The sequence below is a fragment of the Apostichopus japonicus genome, chromosome 22 (genome assembly GCF_037975245.1).
Source record: "Apostichopus japonicus isolate 1M-3 chromosome 22, ASM3797524v1, whole genome shotgun sequence".
NCBI classification, from domain to species: Eukaryota; Metazoa; Echinodermata; class Holothuroidea; order Aspidochirotida; family Stichopodidae; genus Apostichopus; species Apostichopus japonicus.
Window position 1 is genome coordinate 3,652,724 of NC_092582.1, and position 17,370 is coordinate 3,670,093.

General features: G+C 37.9%; 1 protein-coding gene across 1 annotated transcript in view; it reads right to left on the minus strand.

The window, feature by feature from the left end:
- Positions 1-11,611, minus strand: part of LOC139964284 (rap guanine nucleotide exchange factor 1-like) — an 82,939-nt gene extending 71,328 nt beyond the window's left edge. The window contains exon 1 of the mRNA XM_071965766.1: positions 11,287-11,611. Within this exon, the coding sequence (XP_071821867.1) occupies positions 11,287-11,296 (10 nt within the window). The 5' untranslated portion in view covers positions 11,297-11,611. The remainder of the gene's footprint in view (positions 1-11,286) is intronic.
- Positions 11,612-17,370: the final 5,759 nt, after the last annotated feature.

A 17,370-nucleotide genomic window follows, 5' to 3' on the forward strand; every position in this document is an offset into this window, starting at 1 on the left:
TCTGAGGAATAAGTTATGAAGATCATAAAACCTTCCCAAGGGAAGTCCTATCGAAAACATTTAACAATTTCATTTAATTTCCGGACTTCAAATGTTCAGCATGTTCAATCTTGTAGCCAATATTGGTGACCATGTTCCATGGTATTCCCCACCTTCAGTGTATACTATATACATATCATGTATACACTCACACACACACCAATGACAGGGGCTCCAACTGGAACAAAGGGGTTAGAGTAATATATGGAACTGTCTTGCTTTTGCTGTAAGAAACCACTCTGTTGTGTGACACAAAGCCCTAATCTTCAGTTGAGGTATTTCTGGAATGTGAAGAATTCCCCTCACAGTCACTCTTCCCATGCCCCTCAGTGTGTATATGTGTGTCAAGAAGTCAACTTGCAAAGGTGCATGTCCATCAACAATGCCCTGAAAAGTTTTTGTAACTATTAAAAGGATTGTCTGGTGGCCCAAAGAAGTTACCTTAAAAAATAGTAAATAATTTTCCAAACATGTTGTCAAAGTATGAGAACGCTAATGTTGCGTTTGACAGAGAAACGATTTTATAATCGTTATGGATAGACATTTCAAATATGATTTGAACAGTACAATACGTGACGTCAGCTCTGCCATAGCAGATTGCGTCATAACCCACCCTCCGCACAGTACCTATACGGTAATCACAACAAAAACTGCGTTTGTATACAGATAAATTTCTTCCTTAATTTCCGGTGAAATTTCTTAAAAATTAGATATGTTTTCAAAAACTCCTTAAGCCGCCATGTACTTGAGCGGTGGTTCCGTGGTCTTTGTGTAACACAAGGTAAATTTTAACAGCAGACTCTGAGTTGTTCAGGCTATACATCGCGCTATCCAGCTCCAACGCGAAAAAAATGTTCGCATGTAGGCTGTACTCAAACGTTGACAATCGGACAGTTCTGCGAAGCCTAAGCTTCTCAGTGCTATATTCTGCTCTGACAACGATTCGATCAATTTCTTCAATAATTTCCGGTGAAATTTCTTATAAATTAGATATGATTTAAAAAACTCCTTAAGCCGCAATATATGTAGTAGATCGGTGGTTTCGTGGTCTTTGTGTAACACAAGATAAGTTTTAACAACAGGCTCTTCGTTGTTTATACATCGCGGTATCCAGCTCCAGCGCGAAGAATGTTCGCGTGTATAGGCTATCTAACGTTTACAATCGGACAGTTCTGCGATGACATCGATCCCGCCAAGTTTCATCTTTCGGTTTAACGAATACTTTATAAGTTTCCTTTTACTGTTAATTTGATCCGTGAATTTTATTTCAGCGATTTCGAAGAACAGTTAATGAACTGTGGTTTGAGTGTGAGTGTACTATGTGTAACGCTATACAAGTACACCAACTGAGCATCGTAGTATATACGTTCGCGAGTATGTACGTTATATATATGAGGCAATTCAATGTGCTTACACGTGAGTTAATTTGCTGCGGAATTGGGAGTGCTAACTTCAAGTCGCCTGTTTTGCCTATCTGCAAGCACTACGTCAATCACCATATTGAAGCGTTCGAACAAACGGTACTTTTGGTGAGAAACTGGTGAATTTGAAAACCAGATTTCTACAAGAAGAAAACGTCGAATGGGGACAATTTTTACATTGTTAGAAAGAGAAAAATAATAACTATAAGGACAATGTATCAAAATCTTCCACCAGACAATTCCTTTAAGGTAATCTCTCAAGAATGTACCCCTTTTTCACTACAGAAGGGGACATCACAATAGAAGAAGAATTTCAAAGATTCGCTTTAGAATTACATGCTACTGTACGTACACTTCAGTCAAGTTACAAGGAATGTGATCGTGACCACACAAATGCAAACAATTTCGATTTATTTCTAAATTCCTGCAACTCTGTATGTAGCAAATCACCCCTTAAATGTCATTTAAATACATCAGTTTAGTTGGGTTGCTAAAATTTTCTAAATTTGTGGAAGTACAATGGGATGGGGAGGGGCCGAGGGACATGGTGGGGAGGAATCCTTCCCCCCCCCCCTCTACATTGACCCACCACTCTGGGTTAATTCCCAAACCTGACAAGTTTTGAGAGTTTTTCTTGAGATATTCACAATCTGTTTGAGACACTAACATACCATAGTAGGTGATGAGACATAAAGTTCATTGCAACTGTCAATGGTACAGGTTGGAATGTCTCTGTTCAGGCTGTAAAGGTTGGATACAGTATTACTGGGTCACTGGGTTAGACATTTGTCAACTTATATTACAAAGGGAAAGGACATGCATACAAAATCAAAGCATATACTGTATGTGCTGGTATTGAAAATAACTACTGCATACAGGTGTACAATATAAATGTCAGCCATGCTGGGAACAGCTACCCTGCCAACAATGGATGGATTCTTATAGACACTGGTTGAATTAAGTTTATTAAACATTTCAACTTCAACCTTATCAGCAGCAGGTAAAAAAAGAGTGGCATGAAGTACATAAAAGCTTATCTTCATAATCTGCTCATTCCTCTAAGAATATACTCTCTCCCTTTAAAACAAAATTATGGTTTCCAACATTCTGGCATATTCCAACTCTCATTTTCTTTCCAAATCTCAGAGAGCAATATATAGGACTTTCTGTATACGTACAGAAATATATATTCTTTATACATACAGTTTATATTCCAATCCTACCTTCTTTCTCTATAAACTTGCTTTCCCAGACAAATCACTCTACCTACTGTACATATCTAGCTAGATTCAGTCCATCTGGTAAAGAACCTTGCAGGACTCTATAGATAGCGATGCTCTCATCACAGATTCAAGTACTTCCGGTAACTGTAATCCATTGTGCAATGTGCGCTCATTAATTCACATTGAGGGTACATGAAGAATACACTATGCATGCTGCATGGGTACCTGCTTGCATGAGCCTTGTCAGACTATGGCAGCGACATTGATATCAATTTCTGTCCTCTCTTGACCTTCTGGATACATTCAGCTATTGTTTGGGTGACACATCCACCCACCCACAGGGTGAGAGCAGTGTTACCTAACACCAGTGGTAAACTGAATGGAATCTCTGTTCTGTAGCATTAGGGTATTATTATAATATGTAGCACAATGGTATGAAATCAATGAAACTAGGCCTGTTGCTCTGTTCAAAAACCAGCATATGTGTGTATATATTCAGACTGGATTACAGATTCAGGGGCTGCATGGTTTCACTTCTCAATTGAATAGATCTGCGGTTCTGAACGGATGCAATATTCTCATCACCCTTAAATGTTCTAGGCTAGAGCAACAGTCAGCTAACATGTATGTATGTATGAAGCCATTACATACTTGATCATCATTTGCACTGCTAAATCTCAAAGGATTCATAATTTTAATAATTTGTGTGGCATGTTTTAGGACTACTGTAGGAACATAGATTGTCTCTTTCACTGGCACATATAGAATGACGCAGTTAGTTTCATGAATCACATCTACGGTAACTCATTAATAATCGTCATAGTAATCTGCGGCCACTACAAAACTTGGGCAGGTTTTTATGTGGCAGGTGGCTCAAAACAGGAGCGAGATCAGACTGCAACAGTATACTTGTAACGGTTACACACACATGGAGACGGGTAAGCATATATGTATACCTGATGCTAATCAACAGAAAACCTAACAGAAAGAGGGGTCCTCATTGGAAAATTATACAATATTAGTCACTTAATCACAAAATTCAATGAATAATTTACAATAATTAATTTTCTGGCAAATAAGTTAAAGGTAAATATAACAGTTAAAAATATCAATTCCTTACTGATTTAAATAAATAATTTAAGGACATGGTCTTGAAATGATGGATCTTTAAAGTTATGCAGGCGTCATCTAGCAAATTGCCATATTCTAGCAGAAAAGTCACTTTATTGCAAGTCAGCACATTGATAAATGGTCTCTGAAGTTGATTGATCAATCACTTTGTATTTAAAGATTAATGAATTTCGACCAGACTTCTTTTGCGAATGTGTCAAGACTTGACACAATGGCATTGGGTCAAATATGTAGTTCCTTGTTGAAAAGTTAAACATCACTATCAAATTATACAACTTTTTCCTGTGTCGTCAGCATGATAGAAACTTTTCTTCTTTCTCATCTGTTTAAAACCACCGCATCCGTGTTACAATGGGGGGGTTGAATACAGGCCAAACAAACAAAGTTTGTTTCCTATGCACAATTGAAACTCATTTTGTGGACCAAAGTCCATCATACTCTGTACTTTTTAGTTAACCACACAATTGGAGCTCAACTATAAATAAATAAACTTCCAAGCAATTATAGTCCAGTGATCTGTTGAACAATCTAAAACTAAAGGACCTGAGTTTTTAGAAAGTCTGAAATACCATACCTTCATAGATCTATGCAATCCCGGGCCTATCTGATATATAAACAAACTGTCTTTGACACACAATATTCATGTTTATTAATGTGAGTGCTAAACAAAAATATTCAACTATATATACCAGGATTTCTGGGAATGTATTATTAGTTTAGGCCACACTTTGTAAGAACAATGACACTAGATCATGCAATGTTTATACTGTTTATACTGTATCTAGTATCGCATAGCAAAATGATGTAAGCTTATTGGGCAAATTGCTATACAAGTACAGGGATGTATTGCAGTTTTTTGCACAGGACCCATGTAGTATTTCATGAATGTAATCTTTCCAATCCCTAAAATACAAAATGTGAACACTTTATATGTCATTGTCATGGTGACGCTCGTTGAATATTCACTAAGGGGTCATTCACTTTACACTCGTTGAATATTCAGTAATGGGTCATTACCTCATAAGTCCTACACTAAGCCTACTGTATCGTCATCATCTCTGAGTTTAAGGTCAGGTAACGTGACACAGACATTACAAAAACATTGCATTTGTACAACGTACCATACATTTTGGCATTTGGTCCACAATTAATCAAACCAAACTTACAAGATTATTACTCTAATTACAATTGCCACAGACTAAGAAGTTCCTCGCTAGCATTTTTCACCGAACAAATTTTTGAGAAGAAAGTCACAATAACAAATTTACATTTGGTTCCCAACAGTCCAGCACCCGGACAATTTGGAACATCAGCAGCATTAATCAAGTACATGCATGTATAAACTACCTCAACATGGACAAAAACTTGAGAATTTTAAAGACAATATATACATAAAATCATTCCTACACTCTTGTTCAGTTCTCACCTGAAATCTAATCAATTTAAATATTGGTTCAAAAGTGTTGCCAACCAAAGCACACAGCTAAAAAAAAAAAAAAAAAAATGGTGAACAATGCAAGAAACTTTCTAAAGAAAAGAACCATTTGGGCTTAGTATGGGGATAAAGTTGAGCATACCCTTGAACACAATGATTGCCAACAGGAGGACAATTGACTTCACAAAAATTCCAGGGTCAGACTATAAAACTTTCCCAACACACAGTTCAACACTGACTGCATGAAGTGGATATACGTCTATTCTGTAGTGTGCACAAATGTAGAACTGGACTAGCAGGTGGCCAGTGATAAGGTCAGGCAGGGTACCATATATAACCAGAAAACGAAAACCTTTAGTGATTAAGATGCCTAGTTAACATAGTCATAGTGTGGTAAGCCATACATGTTAATATACATGAACTTGTGAACATCAATCAAATTAGAGTAATATATATTGACTAATGGGGTAACATTATAAAAGAAAGGTATCAGGAATCAGTTATTATGTTGACAAAAGCATCAACCACTTAATTCAGTGGTAAGGTTACTGAGCCTTCAGCATCATAACCAAAAATTTGACCTTGCAAAATGTGTCTACTTTCATCAAATATATTTCTGCAATTTCTGATTCGTTTGGGTACTTTAAGTGAGCACTACAAGTCACTTACACAAAGTATAATAAAAAAAATACTAGTATCTGTTTCTGTACAGCCACACTGTGCATGACTTTTATACATGCATGTGACAACAATAACGGTTGAAAATCGACAGGAGGAAGAACTCAAAATAAAATAAAACTGTTAGCAAACTGCTTATCCTTCCCTACCCCCTTCCCTTAATCCTCTCTTTGTCCCTCCACTGTTTATCTCCTACCTCTCCTCTTCCCCTGTTGGTTTCTTTCCTTCTTCTCTCCATCCTTGTCTACTAATCCCCTTACATCCATCTATTTGTGTTCACCATGCTCATTAACCTGTCTGTCTTCTGTGCATGTTTTTGTCCCTTCTGTTACTGTTACTTGTCATTTAGCCTTTGAAGAAGATCCTGCTAGAATCGAAACGTCAGGCTAACTTACTATTACACAGGAGGAAGAACTGTTAGCAAACTGTTAATCTAAGTATTGCAAAAAGCAGTCTATGTAGGTATATATGTTAAAGTTAGAGGGCCTAAGTTATCCTCTGAAGAAGATCCTGCTAGGATTGAAATGTCAGGCCCCCTAAAGATCTTTGTGCTTACATGTACTCAACCAAAGGCACAGTGTACATGTATACAAAATTTGAAGATTACTCCACACAGAGCTAGAGAACTATCATATTATAAGAAAACGTCAGGACCTATAACACCATACATGTAAATGTATACACACACGCAAACAAACAGGTCCATTCATATTCAAAATAACATAAACAGCATATGTAAACAAGTTCCCTTTCCCTTCAAACAAGGAATCAAATGCTTAGAACTGCACAGTAAGTGAGAACCGTGTGCTTTATCGATACTAAATTGAAGCCAAAGAACCAAGCCCTTTGGTGAACTGGTACAATAGGTAATTACCTATTAAAGACCTGTACAGTATCTATTTATATATATACAACAGAGAAATTCAGAGAAGTATATTGTAAAATATTAGAAGTAATTCACTGGTTTGCTATCTACTTCCTTGAAAGAATGACTATAAATTATTTCTTATTATAAGCTATTTATGATAGAAGCATAACATCACTCATTCAGGAAATCTCGTATTTATCAAATCCCTGAGAAACATCTACCTCAGCTTTTGGCAGTGCGCAGAGAGATCACGTTGAGCATGGCGCACTGTATACCCGGAAACTTGAGGCTTACGGCTCAGACATCATAAGTTTGTAGTTTTGGAAGTTTATTAAAATCCAGCATAAATATATAAAATACATATTTTTAAATAGGAATAAATTACCCTAGAGCTGCTTCCAATTCTTCTACCCATAACATGCAGGAAACATTACTCAATTGCTGCAGTACACTTTGAAATTATGGCAACATTTCAGGGACAATGTAACAACCAACTGAAATTCTACAAATAAACACTATTTAATAGGAGCCCATCCATCCTGCATCTCCCATGTTACAGGCCCTGTAAGTTTGTTCAAAGCGGGACACCTTCCTAGAAATTTTCAAGTTTTTTACCTTTTAATTAGAAGGATAATTAAGGAACTTGATGTTCGATCCTTACTATTTCCTTGCCAGGTCACTTCTAAATGATAAATTGTATAAAAATTGGAAATGTTCAAACATTTTTACATTAATGGTCATTATCTGTAATAAAACTATAAATACTATTCAGGTGATGATGACCATGACAGTGTTATGGGATTTACTGTATGTTGAACAAAACAATATAATTATCCAAGACAATATGAAACAACAGTCTTCATATTCGTCTGTTTTATAAAAGACAGAAAGTTGGAAAGGAAGTAAAATGTTTTTTGAAAAATGAGTTCAGGTATTGCCATTCATGAGTCACATGATGGGTATATCACTAGTGCCTAGTACATAGTCAACTTTTATGTGTCTGCCAGACTGCCAAAATTGGGTTTACAGTGGTTCCTCTTGTTTGTCGCAAAGCAAACATCTGAATGAAAATGAAAGCCCTTAGTCTTCCTTGTTTGTTACCTGCAGACAACTGTCACATATCGCTGGAATCAAAAAATGTTGTAAAAAAATTCGGTTTTTTAATTGTGCCTAGGAAACATATATGTGCATTGTGCAGGGAGGGGTCAAGGGTCAGATTGGTCCCCAACTCTGACCAAAACAGCCAGTCCCATCAGATTCTTGAGAATATATCCCAGGACAGTTTGTTAAATTTCAGATGCTTAGATGTGTCCTATCAACAAAACAATCTTGGACATTAAAACATGTAAGTTAATATGTACAGCACACCAAAGCAGAAATGTAATCCACTGGGTAACTACTAAATGATCCATATGTACATCCAGATTGGAAAATGCCAAATGCCATCACACCCCCCCCCACCTCCCCCTTCAGGTTACACCCCAATGTCTATTGCTTCAGGGGCAATTTTCACAGGAAGTGTCTCCCTGATCCTAAGGAAAGTGCCTTTCATCCATATTTCTCATATCTTCACCATACACTAAATATTGGTTACAAATTTGCAATGTAAAAAATATTAATATAATATCAAGTGTAGCCAACCTTAATAAACAAGGAACAGATTAAAAAAATCCAATATATATACAGTTATACAATGACTGAAAAGAAGTACTAAGAGATCTTTTGTACACACAAGTTCAATCCACAAACAATGACCTTGTTTGTTACACACACCACAAAATGAGAATTATTGTTATGGAACAGGAGAAAGAAACAAAGTAAACCCTGGAAGTAGAAGAGGAGTCCTTGTGGAAGTTCTTCATTATTTAACAAACAGACTACAAGCACAGTTCCTGATGTCTATTCTGCAGAGAAGACATTTTCTTTGTACAGCTTTTTTGTGCTAAATGAAAGTATCACATTCAAACAAAGTTAGTTCCTTGTTGTCCTTCCGTCTACTTGGAGTTCGGATCGTTTTTATGGTTTAAAAAAGGAGAAGATATGCAGAAATGAATGACCAAAGTAATTAGCAGGGTATCGATTCTTTGCAATCAAGACGAGGTAATCACAAACCGATCAGGTTTAACGCACATCTGAGTATAGGTGGTGTGTGTTGCACGTTATTCAGGAAGTTGTTCATGTGAGGTCTCCCCAAAACAGTAAGTTTTCTCCTGATTCGGGGTTCAATGCAATTGGCTTTCGTTCATAAACCAGCTATGACAACGATTTTCTACAGCATGCTAGTGCACTTTTACACCTATTGTATTCGTTCTGCACTGCAAGTTTCCAGGCACTCACTCTTCTATACACTGGACTGCAATGTGTTGTACTATATGTACACTTATGAAATATCTAGTCACCTCCGATGATCACACTCATAATGGGGCTCTTTCCAGCCCCTCCCCCCCCCCCATCCAAGGTAAACAGAGAGGGCACTGTCTTATCAGTTCTAACTGGTTCAGATACAAGATTGACAATCTGTACAGTCTCTGATTGCAGGTCATAACGGTACCATCAGTCGATCTCTAGACTCTGTATGTACACTTTCGTTCCAAATTCTGGAAAAAGAGATCTTTTGAAAACTTGAAATTTGCGACAAACTGTTTCGAGCACATCAACTTCTTTTCTAAAGCACTAAAGGCACTTTTTTCTGTTTGCATTTCTTCCCTTTGGCAAAATTGCACAAGTGTAACCATTCACTAGTCAATCATGCTGCACGTCTACATATTCAAGTTCATCCCGCTTGTAATCGCTTGACGGGATCTTTGATTCAGAGATAGGTAAAACGGTACGATTACGCACATACGGGACAGTTATGACAGCGCACTCAGTAGAAACATTGTGACTGCCCATTGAGATGGTATCCTTTATCCAGTTTGTCTACCGTACTGTAGATTCATGGGATCCATGATGACAAAAATAAAAGTCACCTAAAGATATGCAAATTAGGTCATCTGACTAGTGGCTATGCCGAAAGTGCACAGCATATCATTTACAGTAGAATCATTGAAGACAATATCTTTGTACTTCTTAGCTCAGCAAACCTCTCTAATGCTGCTTGAAAAGTTTTCCATGTAAACTTTGCTGCTACACTTGTACTGATGTTTAATCTTTCTGTTGTGCAAAACATATATATGGTTTGTTTAATACTGAAAACATATAATATCTGCTCCTAATTATAGTATAACTTGTTATTGGATGATTGATTGGATTGATTGAACGATTAATTGATTGAAAGATGATTGGAAACTGTCTACTTGCATGTTTATGCATATGTGTGCAGAAAAGATACATTTTGGCACTCTTTGTCAAGTTTGCCTAGTGTGAATCCAAGCACTTGATTATAGACAGTACTCTTTCTTTCACTATTGATTGTGCGGCAGCTTAAATGGAGAGTTAAGCACTTAACTTGTAACAGGAAACAATACACACCTGATTACAGCAACTATAAAGATAGCAAAATTTGACAATCACATGACTAGTAAATAAGGACATGGCTGATGGTGGGGGGGGGGTGTACTCCTAATGGTATGAATGAACTAAGGAATATCTTGACCCATAAATTATTTTGCATAATTCTGTTCTTCAACAACAGGCCTTAAAGTTTAAAGATTGTTGAAACTGGATACGGTACACAGTACACTAGTAACTCCAGAGGCAGCTCCAGGATTTTAAAAAGAAATAGGTGTGGCCCTGGGGTCCTTGAAGCCTACTCCCATGTCAACAGTGTGTGGTGTCCACAATGGCTATGTGGTTACAAACACTTAGCTATTGTTAATTTAATGGGCCTTAAAAAATTGTTGTTTACTACCAAACAAACAAAAACATTAATCGACGCATATGCCTATTCCTGATCATCCTTACTTGCAAATGAAATTAACCTAGACTAGCTGTTATCTTACTAATAACACAATGCAGAATGTCAAATAAATTTATCACCGGATGGCAGGCCGAATGTTTCAATGATAGCCTAGCTTCTGCACAAATGTCTACATTGAAATGGGTACAGGCTACTGTAAATAGACAATAGGCAAACAAATGTCATTGATCACCTTTGAGTTTGAGGGTTATCATAAACTGCTCATAACCATATCACTTAACAAGGCCTCATTTACACCTAACTTAGGGTCATGGCAAAGCACAGCCAAAGCCCAGCCTAACAAGCTACAGTAAATCTGATGGGCCCAATCAGTTAGTATCAGGTCAAGTGGGTAAATGTTGTGTCACTACAAGTACAATGTACAATAAAAGTAGACCATACTGTGCTGAGGCCTAACTTAGGCCTAGCATAGGGCCTAAGACAGAAGAAAGGGCCAAGATAATACTAGGCCAAGGCCCTAAAACACGTTTGTAAGGGACCTATATCCACTGACTGGGCTTCAGGTTGTATATCGCAAATTCATACGATTTCATGCAAGATTCTAATTCTACTCACAATCATCAGTTACTTACCCATCGGCATTGGTAACTATGGCCTCTACCGGTGATGTTACCTAACCCGTGCCTGTATCAAGCTTGTGGCTTATCCGTTCCGGATGAAACAAAAGTGTTATTTTACTTCCAATTAGGTAACCGATATTTCCTTATCAGTATGACTTTACCCAAAGATTTTTACATCTTGTAGTGGAAAAGAGGAAGCTTGTCAGTAAACATAGAAGCCACAGTAACTATGCAATTGATGTAGCCTAGTAATATGGTCATCTGCTCTACCTCACTGTAGGTTTTTCAAACCAGCCCAGTAACGTGCACGGCGGACAAGCACGGGATATACGGGAAATACTACCAAACGGAGCGCTGCGCAGTGGGAGATTTACGTGCTCTTGATGCTTACTGGGAAGAAACCGCTACAATTATTGAGGGCGCTGATAATTAACGTTTTTGTGTTTTAGAGCTAACTGTTGATATGAGGACTGGTAGTGGCATAAAATTGATTTGGCGGGCCGCAGTGAAAGTTTATACCCAGGTCCTCATAGTTATACCAGGGAAGTGCTACTCTATCAGAGCAGTAGCGTTTAATTCGACCCGCGGCCTTGCTGCAAAGCCTATTTCGTGTCCCCCCCCTTGCTAGGCTAAGGTTCCGCGGGTGGTTTTAAAAGTCGGCGTTTCGAAAGCCTACTCGCGGGCCGAGAAAAATCTTGCTCAAGGGTAGCACGTTACCCACCGTTGTGCACTAGTATACAAATAATGAATGGTTATGAGTGCAATAGTGCAAATATTTCATGAGTTGAAAGATGGAACGTTCCATTCAACGAGGCGCAGCCGAGTTGAATGGAACAAATTACATCTTTCAACGAATGAAATATTTGCACTATTTCACTCATAACCATTCATTATTTGTTTTATACAACACCTTAAAATTTGGATATAATTGGATGTAAAATGCACTCATGCAACAGATTGTTTTGAACAGACAGGTTTCTCTGTTCTCTTACCATTGAAAAAAAGTGCTATCAAAATAGTATAACACATGGTTCTATTTCATAGGGTGCAATAGAGCGGATTTTGCATGCAATCGACGAGCAATTGACCAATCAACTTGAATGGCCGGAATATAATTAGGTGTTGTGTAATATCTCTTAACGGTTATTCCATCAACTTACAACTTGCTTAACGGGTCACATCTCGTTATTCAGAATCATTTCATGGTTCCGATACTTTTTCATAGCAGATGATTCTGTCATTACTAGAATCGACAATTAGTAAAATAAAATAAAAAACCTTTTTTTCTTTAAGTTCCTCTCATTACTTGCTAAATGTCAAGGGTGGATCCACAGAAACGAGATTTGGGGTTCCCATGTATAGCCAAAAAAAAGTAGCTAAAACACAATGTTCTATCTAAAGTTTCATCACCGTGAGAATTCAAGATTTGAATATCAATCTACCAGCAAAAACTATATGCATGTGTCAGTTTTATATTGTACAAATCATTTTGTGACTGATAGGTATAATGTAATAATATAGTATGATAAGCGTCCGACCGGATATTTTTGTTTTAAAGGTGGGCTAAATTTACTACTACGTCGTAGACATTAGAATGGAGGGCGCACTTCGTCAAAACAAGAAATAAACCTAACCGTTTATTCCTATTTCCATTTACTTCACGTCGCAGTTTCTTATATAGTAATTGTAATTGCATCGTCTACAGTCACCACATTGTTCAGTCCAATTCCATCACCAGCCACAGCACCCAACTCACACACAAGACTAAGGGTCACATCATTTGCAAAACCTCTAATGTCATCTACCTGATCTCTTGCAGAGTTTGCGGGCATCCAGTATGTTGGTGAAACCAAAACCACCCTCAAGAAGCGGTTCTATGGTCACAGATTCACAGTCAACACCATGAAGATTGAGACCCCGGTTGGAGAACACTTTAACCATCCCATCCATAACATAAATGACGTGTCCCAACAGGGGGTTGAATCATTATAGGTAGCCGCCCTGACCTAGTACGAATCAGCAGAGAGAGGCTGTGGATGCAACGCCTTCGCATCATTCAACCTCTTGGGCTCAACATTCAGGAAGGACACGACTAATCTTTCTTCTACTTGTTTCATTTTATAATATGTAGTAATCCGCGGAACCAACATCACTGATATATAGGCATATACACGGCAGCAGAATGTTTCTGTAGTAATATGTAATTGCATTAGCGTAACGATGTCAACTAACATAAACTCATAAACTTTGCTGTATTCGATACAAATGTCGACCCCATTCTGGTACTGATCGGACAATCGAAGTATGAAGATATTTACATTCCATGATCACACTCTATTATCATATACCGTGCACATTGCTCAATCTTATAGGCTATAGTGAGAATTCGATTTCGCTTACAGTCACTTTCCTACAAATTTCTCTCTCTGGCCGTCGTAGAAAAGTAATTGAGAACAACTGCATGGTCAATGTTGATAAGTTTCATTAATTACTTGAAAAGCAAAAAAGAAGGGGGGAAAACCGACGAACAAACGGGGGAAAAAATGATGGCGAAGGATAATATTATTTATTTCAATTTGAGTGCACCATTGCAGATGTTTGTATTACTTGTTAAATGTGTCGCAATACCCTGGCGATATATGTATCTTTAATTATTATTTTATCAGTTGAAACAATAACAGCGGATTCGCATCTGGCTAAGTATATTTGTATTATAATTTCGGCGTGAGATTATTAAATGACCTATACAGGCTAAAGGTTAACGCTTGTCCTGATTATTGTTTGATTATTTTCATTTTCTATTACAATGTTTATTTCTGCAATATAGATGAGTTTTGTCAGTGGCGTAGGAAGGTACTTTTGAGTGGGGGGGGGGGCTGAAGACTGATGGCCGGCCTGGGGGAGGGGTCTAAGGGGAGGGGGTGTCCCCCTCCCCTTTGGAATTTTTTTGCATTTCCAGGTGGCCTCAGATGCAATTTGGTGCAATATAGCATACTTCAACTCTCACTCCATTTTGTAAAGAATTTTGCATTTTCACCTGGCCTTAAATGCAATTTGGTGCTCCAAATGAGATTTTTTTCTCATTTGGAAATGAAAAAGGGGTTTTCTGACTTGCGGAGCGGGGGGCGGAATGATACTTCCGCCCCCCATGTTTTTCACTGGGGGGCTGGCGCCCCCCCCCCAGCCCCCCGGTTCCTACGCCCTTGAGTTTTGTCACTGTGCTGAAACTAAATATTGAAGTCCTCAAATGACCTACGGTAACTATGGACATTGGTTCAAGGTTCAACTGTTGTATTCACTTTGAAATAATGGTAGGAAGGGGGGGGGGGGACAAAAAACAAAACCGGGAACGGTAATAGATTTCAGCCCTTATTTGATCAGATTGACAAATTAACATCACCTTACACGACTTTTTAACAAGAGCCCAAGGGCACTGTGGTTCCTTGCTTGGGGTATATGACAATACACATAATATTATCAAGCAAGATTGGGCTGAAATAGTCCAAGTAATTGTGGTCCTACATGTTCCCATAAAGTAACCAACACTATAGCCAACACTTTCGTGATAAAAAAAAATCAACCTTGTCACACCTTGGCACTAGGAGTTATTGCATTAAATGTGTGAAAATTAACTTTGACCTCAAATAACTTCGCACACGAAGGTCAAATGGGGGTCAACCCATTGACATTTATGATCAGAAGTTTCCTTTGACATCTGAAAATAGCATCGAAACTGTAAAAATCCCCAAAACACGGAAAGGTCACCAGAGGTCAAATTGAGGTCAAGGGTCACCCAGATGCGGGTCAACAATTGGATTACATTGAGGCAACTCCCAACCCTAACAGACATTTTGTTCTCAAGTTATTGCAAAAATACTAGTTTTTTTATCATTAATTGACCTTTGGTGACCTTGTATCACATAACCGTTAAGTTTGAAAATGCTCCCCTATACCATTTGCAACTACTCCAAAAATATTAACCTTGTCACACCTTGGAACTGGGAGTTATTGCATTAAATGTCTGAAAATTAACTTTGACCTCATATAACTTCGCACACGAAGGTCACACGGGGGTCAACCCATTGACATTTATGATCAGAAGTTACCTTTGACATCTGAAAATAGCATCAAAACTGTAAAAATCCACAAAACACTAAAAAGGTCACCAGAGGTCAAATTGAGGTCAAGGGTCACCCAGATGTGGGTCGACAATTGGATTACATTGAAGCAACTCCCAACCCTAACGGACAATTTGTTCTCAAGTTATCGCAAAAAATACTAGTTTTTTATCATTAATTGACCTTTGGTGACCTCGGATCACATGACCGTTAAGTTTGAAAATATTCCCCTATACCATTTGCAACTTGTCTCAAAATATCAACTGTGTAACACCTTGGCACTGGGAGTTATTACACTAAATGTCTGAAAATTAACTTTGACCTCATATATAGTTAACATACAAAGGTCACCTTGGGTCAACTTATTGACATTTTTTATTGATGAGACCTAAATTAGAGCATCAAACTATAAAAATTCAAACAATTTTTTCTTTGCCCATTTTCTACCCCCAAAATACTAGTTTTTTGACATTAATTGACCTTTGGTGACCTCGGATCACATGACCGTTAAGTTTGAAAATATTCCCCTATACCATTTGCAACTTGTCCAAAAATATCAACCATGTCACTCCTTGGAACTGGGAGTTGTTGCATTAAATGTCTGAAAATTAACTTTGACCTTGTATAACTTCGCACACGAAGGTTACACGGGTGTCAACCAATTGACATTTTTGATCGGAAGGTACCTTTGATATCCAAATCTAGCATCAAAACCAAACATTTTCTTTTTTGCTCGTTTCCTCCCAAAATAAGCACATTTTTTCTAATGTGACCTTTGACCTTTTGACCTTGGTTTCAGATGTAGTTTAATCTCCTGATTCCAAAAAACAAAACGAAAAGTCTGTACAACCATCCTAACTCCGACCGAAAAACTTTGACCCCATATAACTTCGCACATAAAGGTCACACGGGGTCAACCTATTGACATTTATGATCAGAAGGTACCTTTGACATCTGAAAATAGCATTGAAACTGTAAAAATCCCAAAAACACGAAAAGGTCACCAGAGGTCAAATTGAGGTCAAGGGTCACCCAGATGCGGGTCGACAATTGGATTACATTGAGGCAACTCCCAACCCTAACGGACATTTCGTTCTCAAGTTATTGCAAAAATACTAGTTTTTTATCATTAATTGACCTTTGGTGACCTCGGATCATATGACCGTTAAGTTTGAAAATGCTCCCCTAACCAGTTCACAACTTGTCCCAAAATATCAATCTTGTCGCACATTGGCACTGGGAGTTATTGCAGTTTTAATATTTTCAGTTTTTGGACCATAACTGACCTTTGGTGACCTTTGTGGGCACCAAAAACAATAGGGCACACCTTCTCCATATGGCGGATCTATAGTCCAAGTTTGGCCTCAATCCAACATTCCCTTATTGAGATAGAGCGTACCCAAGCAAGTGTCACAGATGCACACACACACATACATACATACATACATACACACATACATACATACATACACACACACATACGCCAACCTGACTGCATAGGTTCCTTTTGCTAAAGCAAGGAACCAAAAATGGAGCAAGATTTTCATGCAATATTTAAGGGTAAGGTAACTTAGTTTTTCACCACAAAGATCTATATCATATTAGCTGAAAATTACTCACATAATCATTTGCTATATCTAGTTCGACTGGCCTAATAAATTTATGGAGTTGTTTTTCATTATTCAGAAATCGGGTATTCAAAGACCATAGTTTACGTAAGCCCACTCGTGTACATTGTGTACACAGACTTAAGTTACTATACAGCACACAATCTAGTTTTTGTCTACGATTTTGGACAGCCTAACAAAGCCGGGACGAGTTTCATTATTCGGTACGATCTGCTCACTGCATTTATATATCGAATGGGTGAAATCGTGGGCGCAAATCACAGCTGTATTATGAACTAAACAAAGCGGTAACCCCTTTTCAATGCAATGCAAGGACGACTTACCACAAACATCTACCGTACAGATTACAA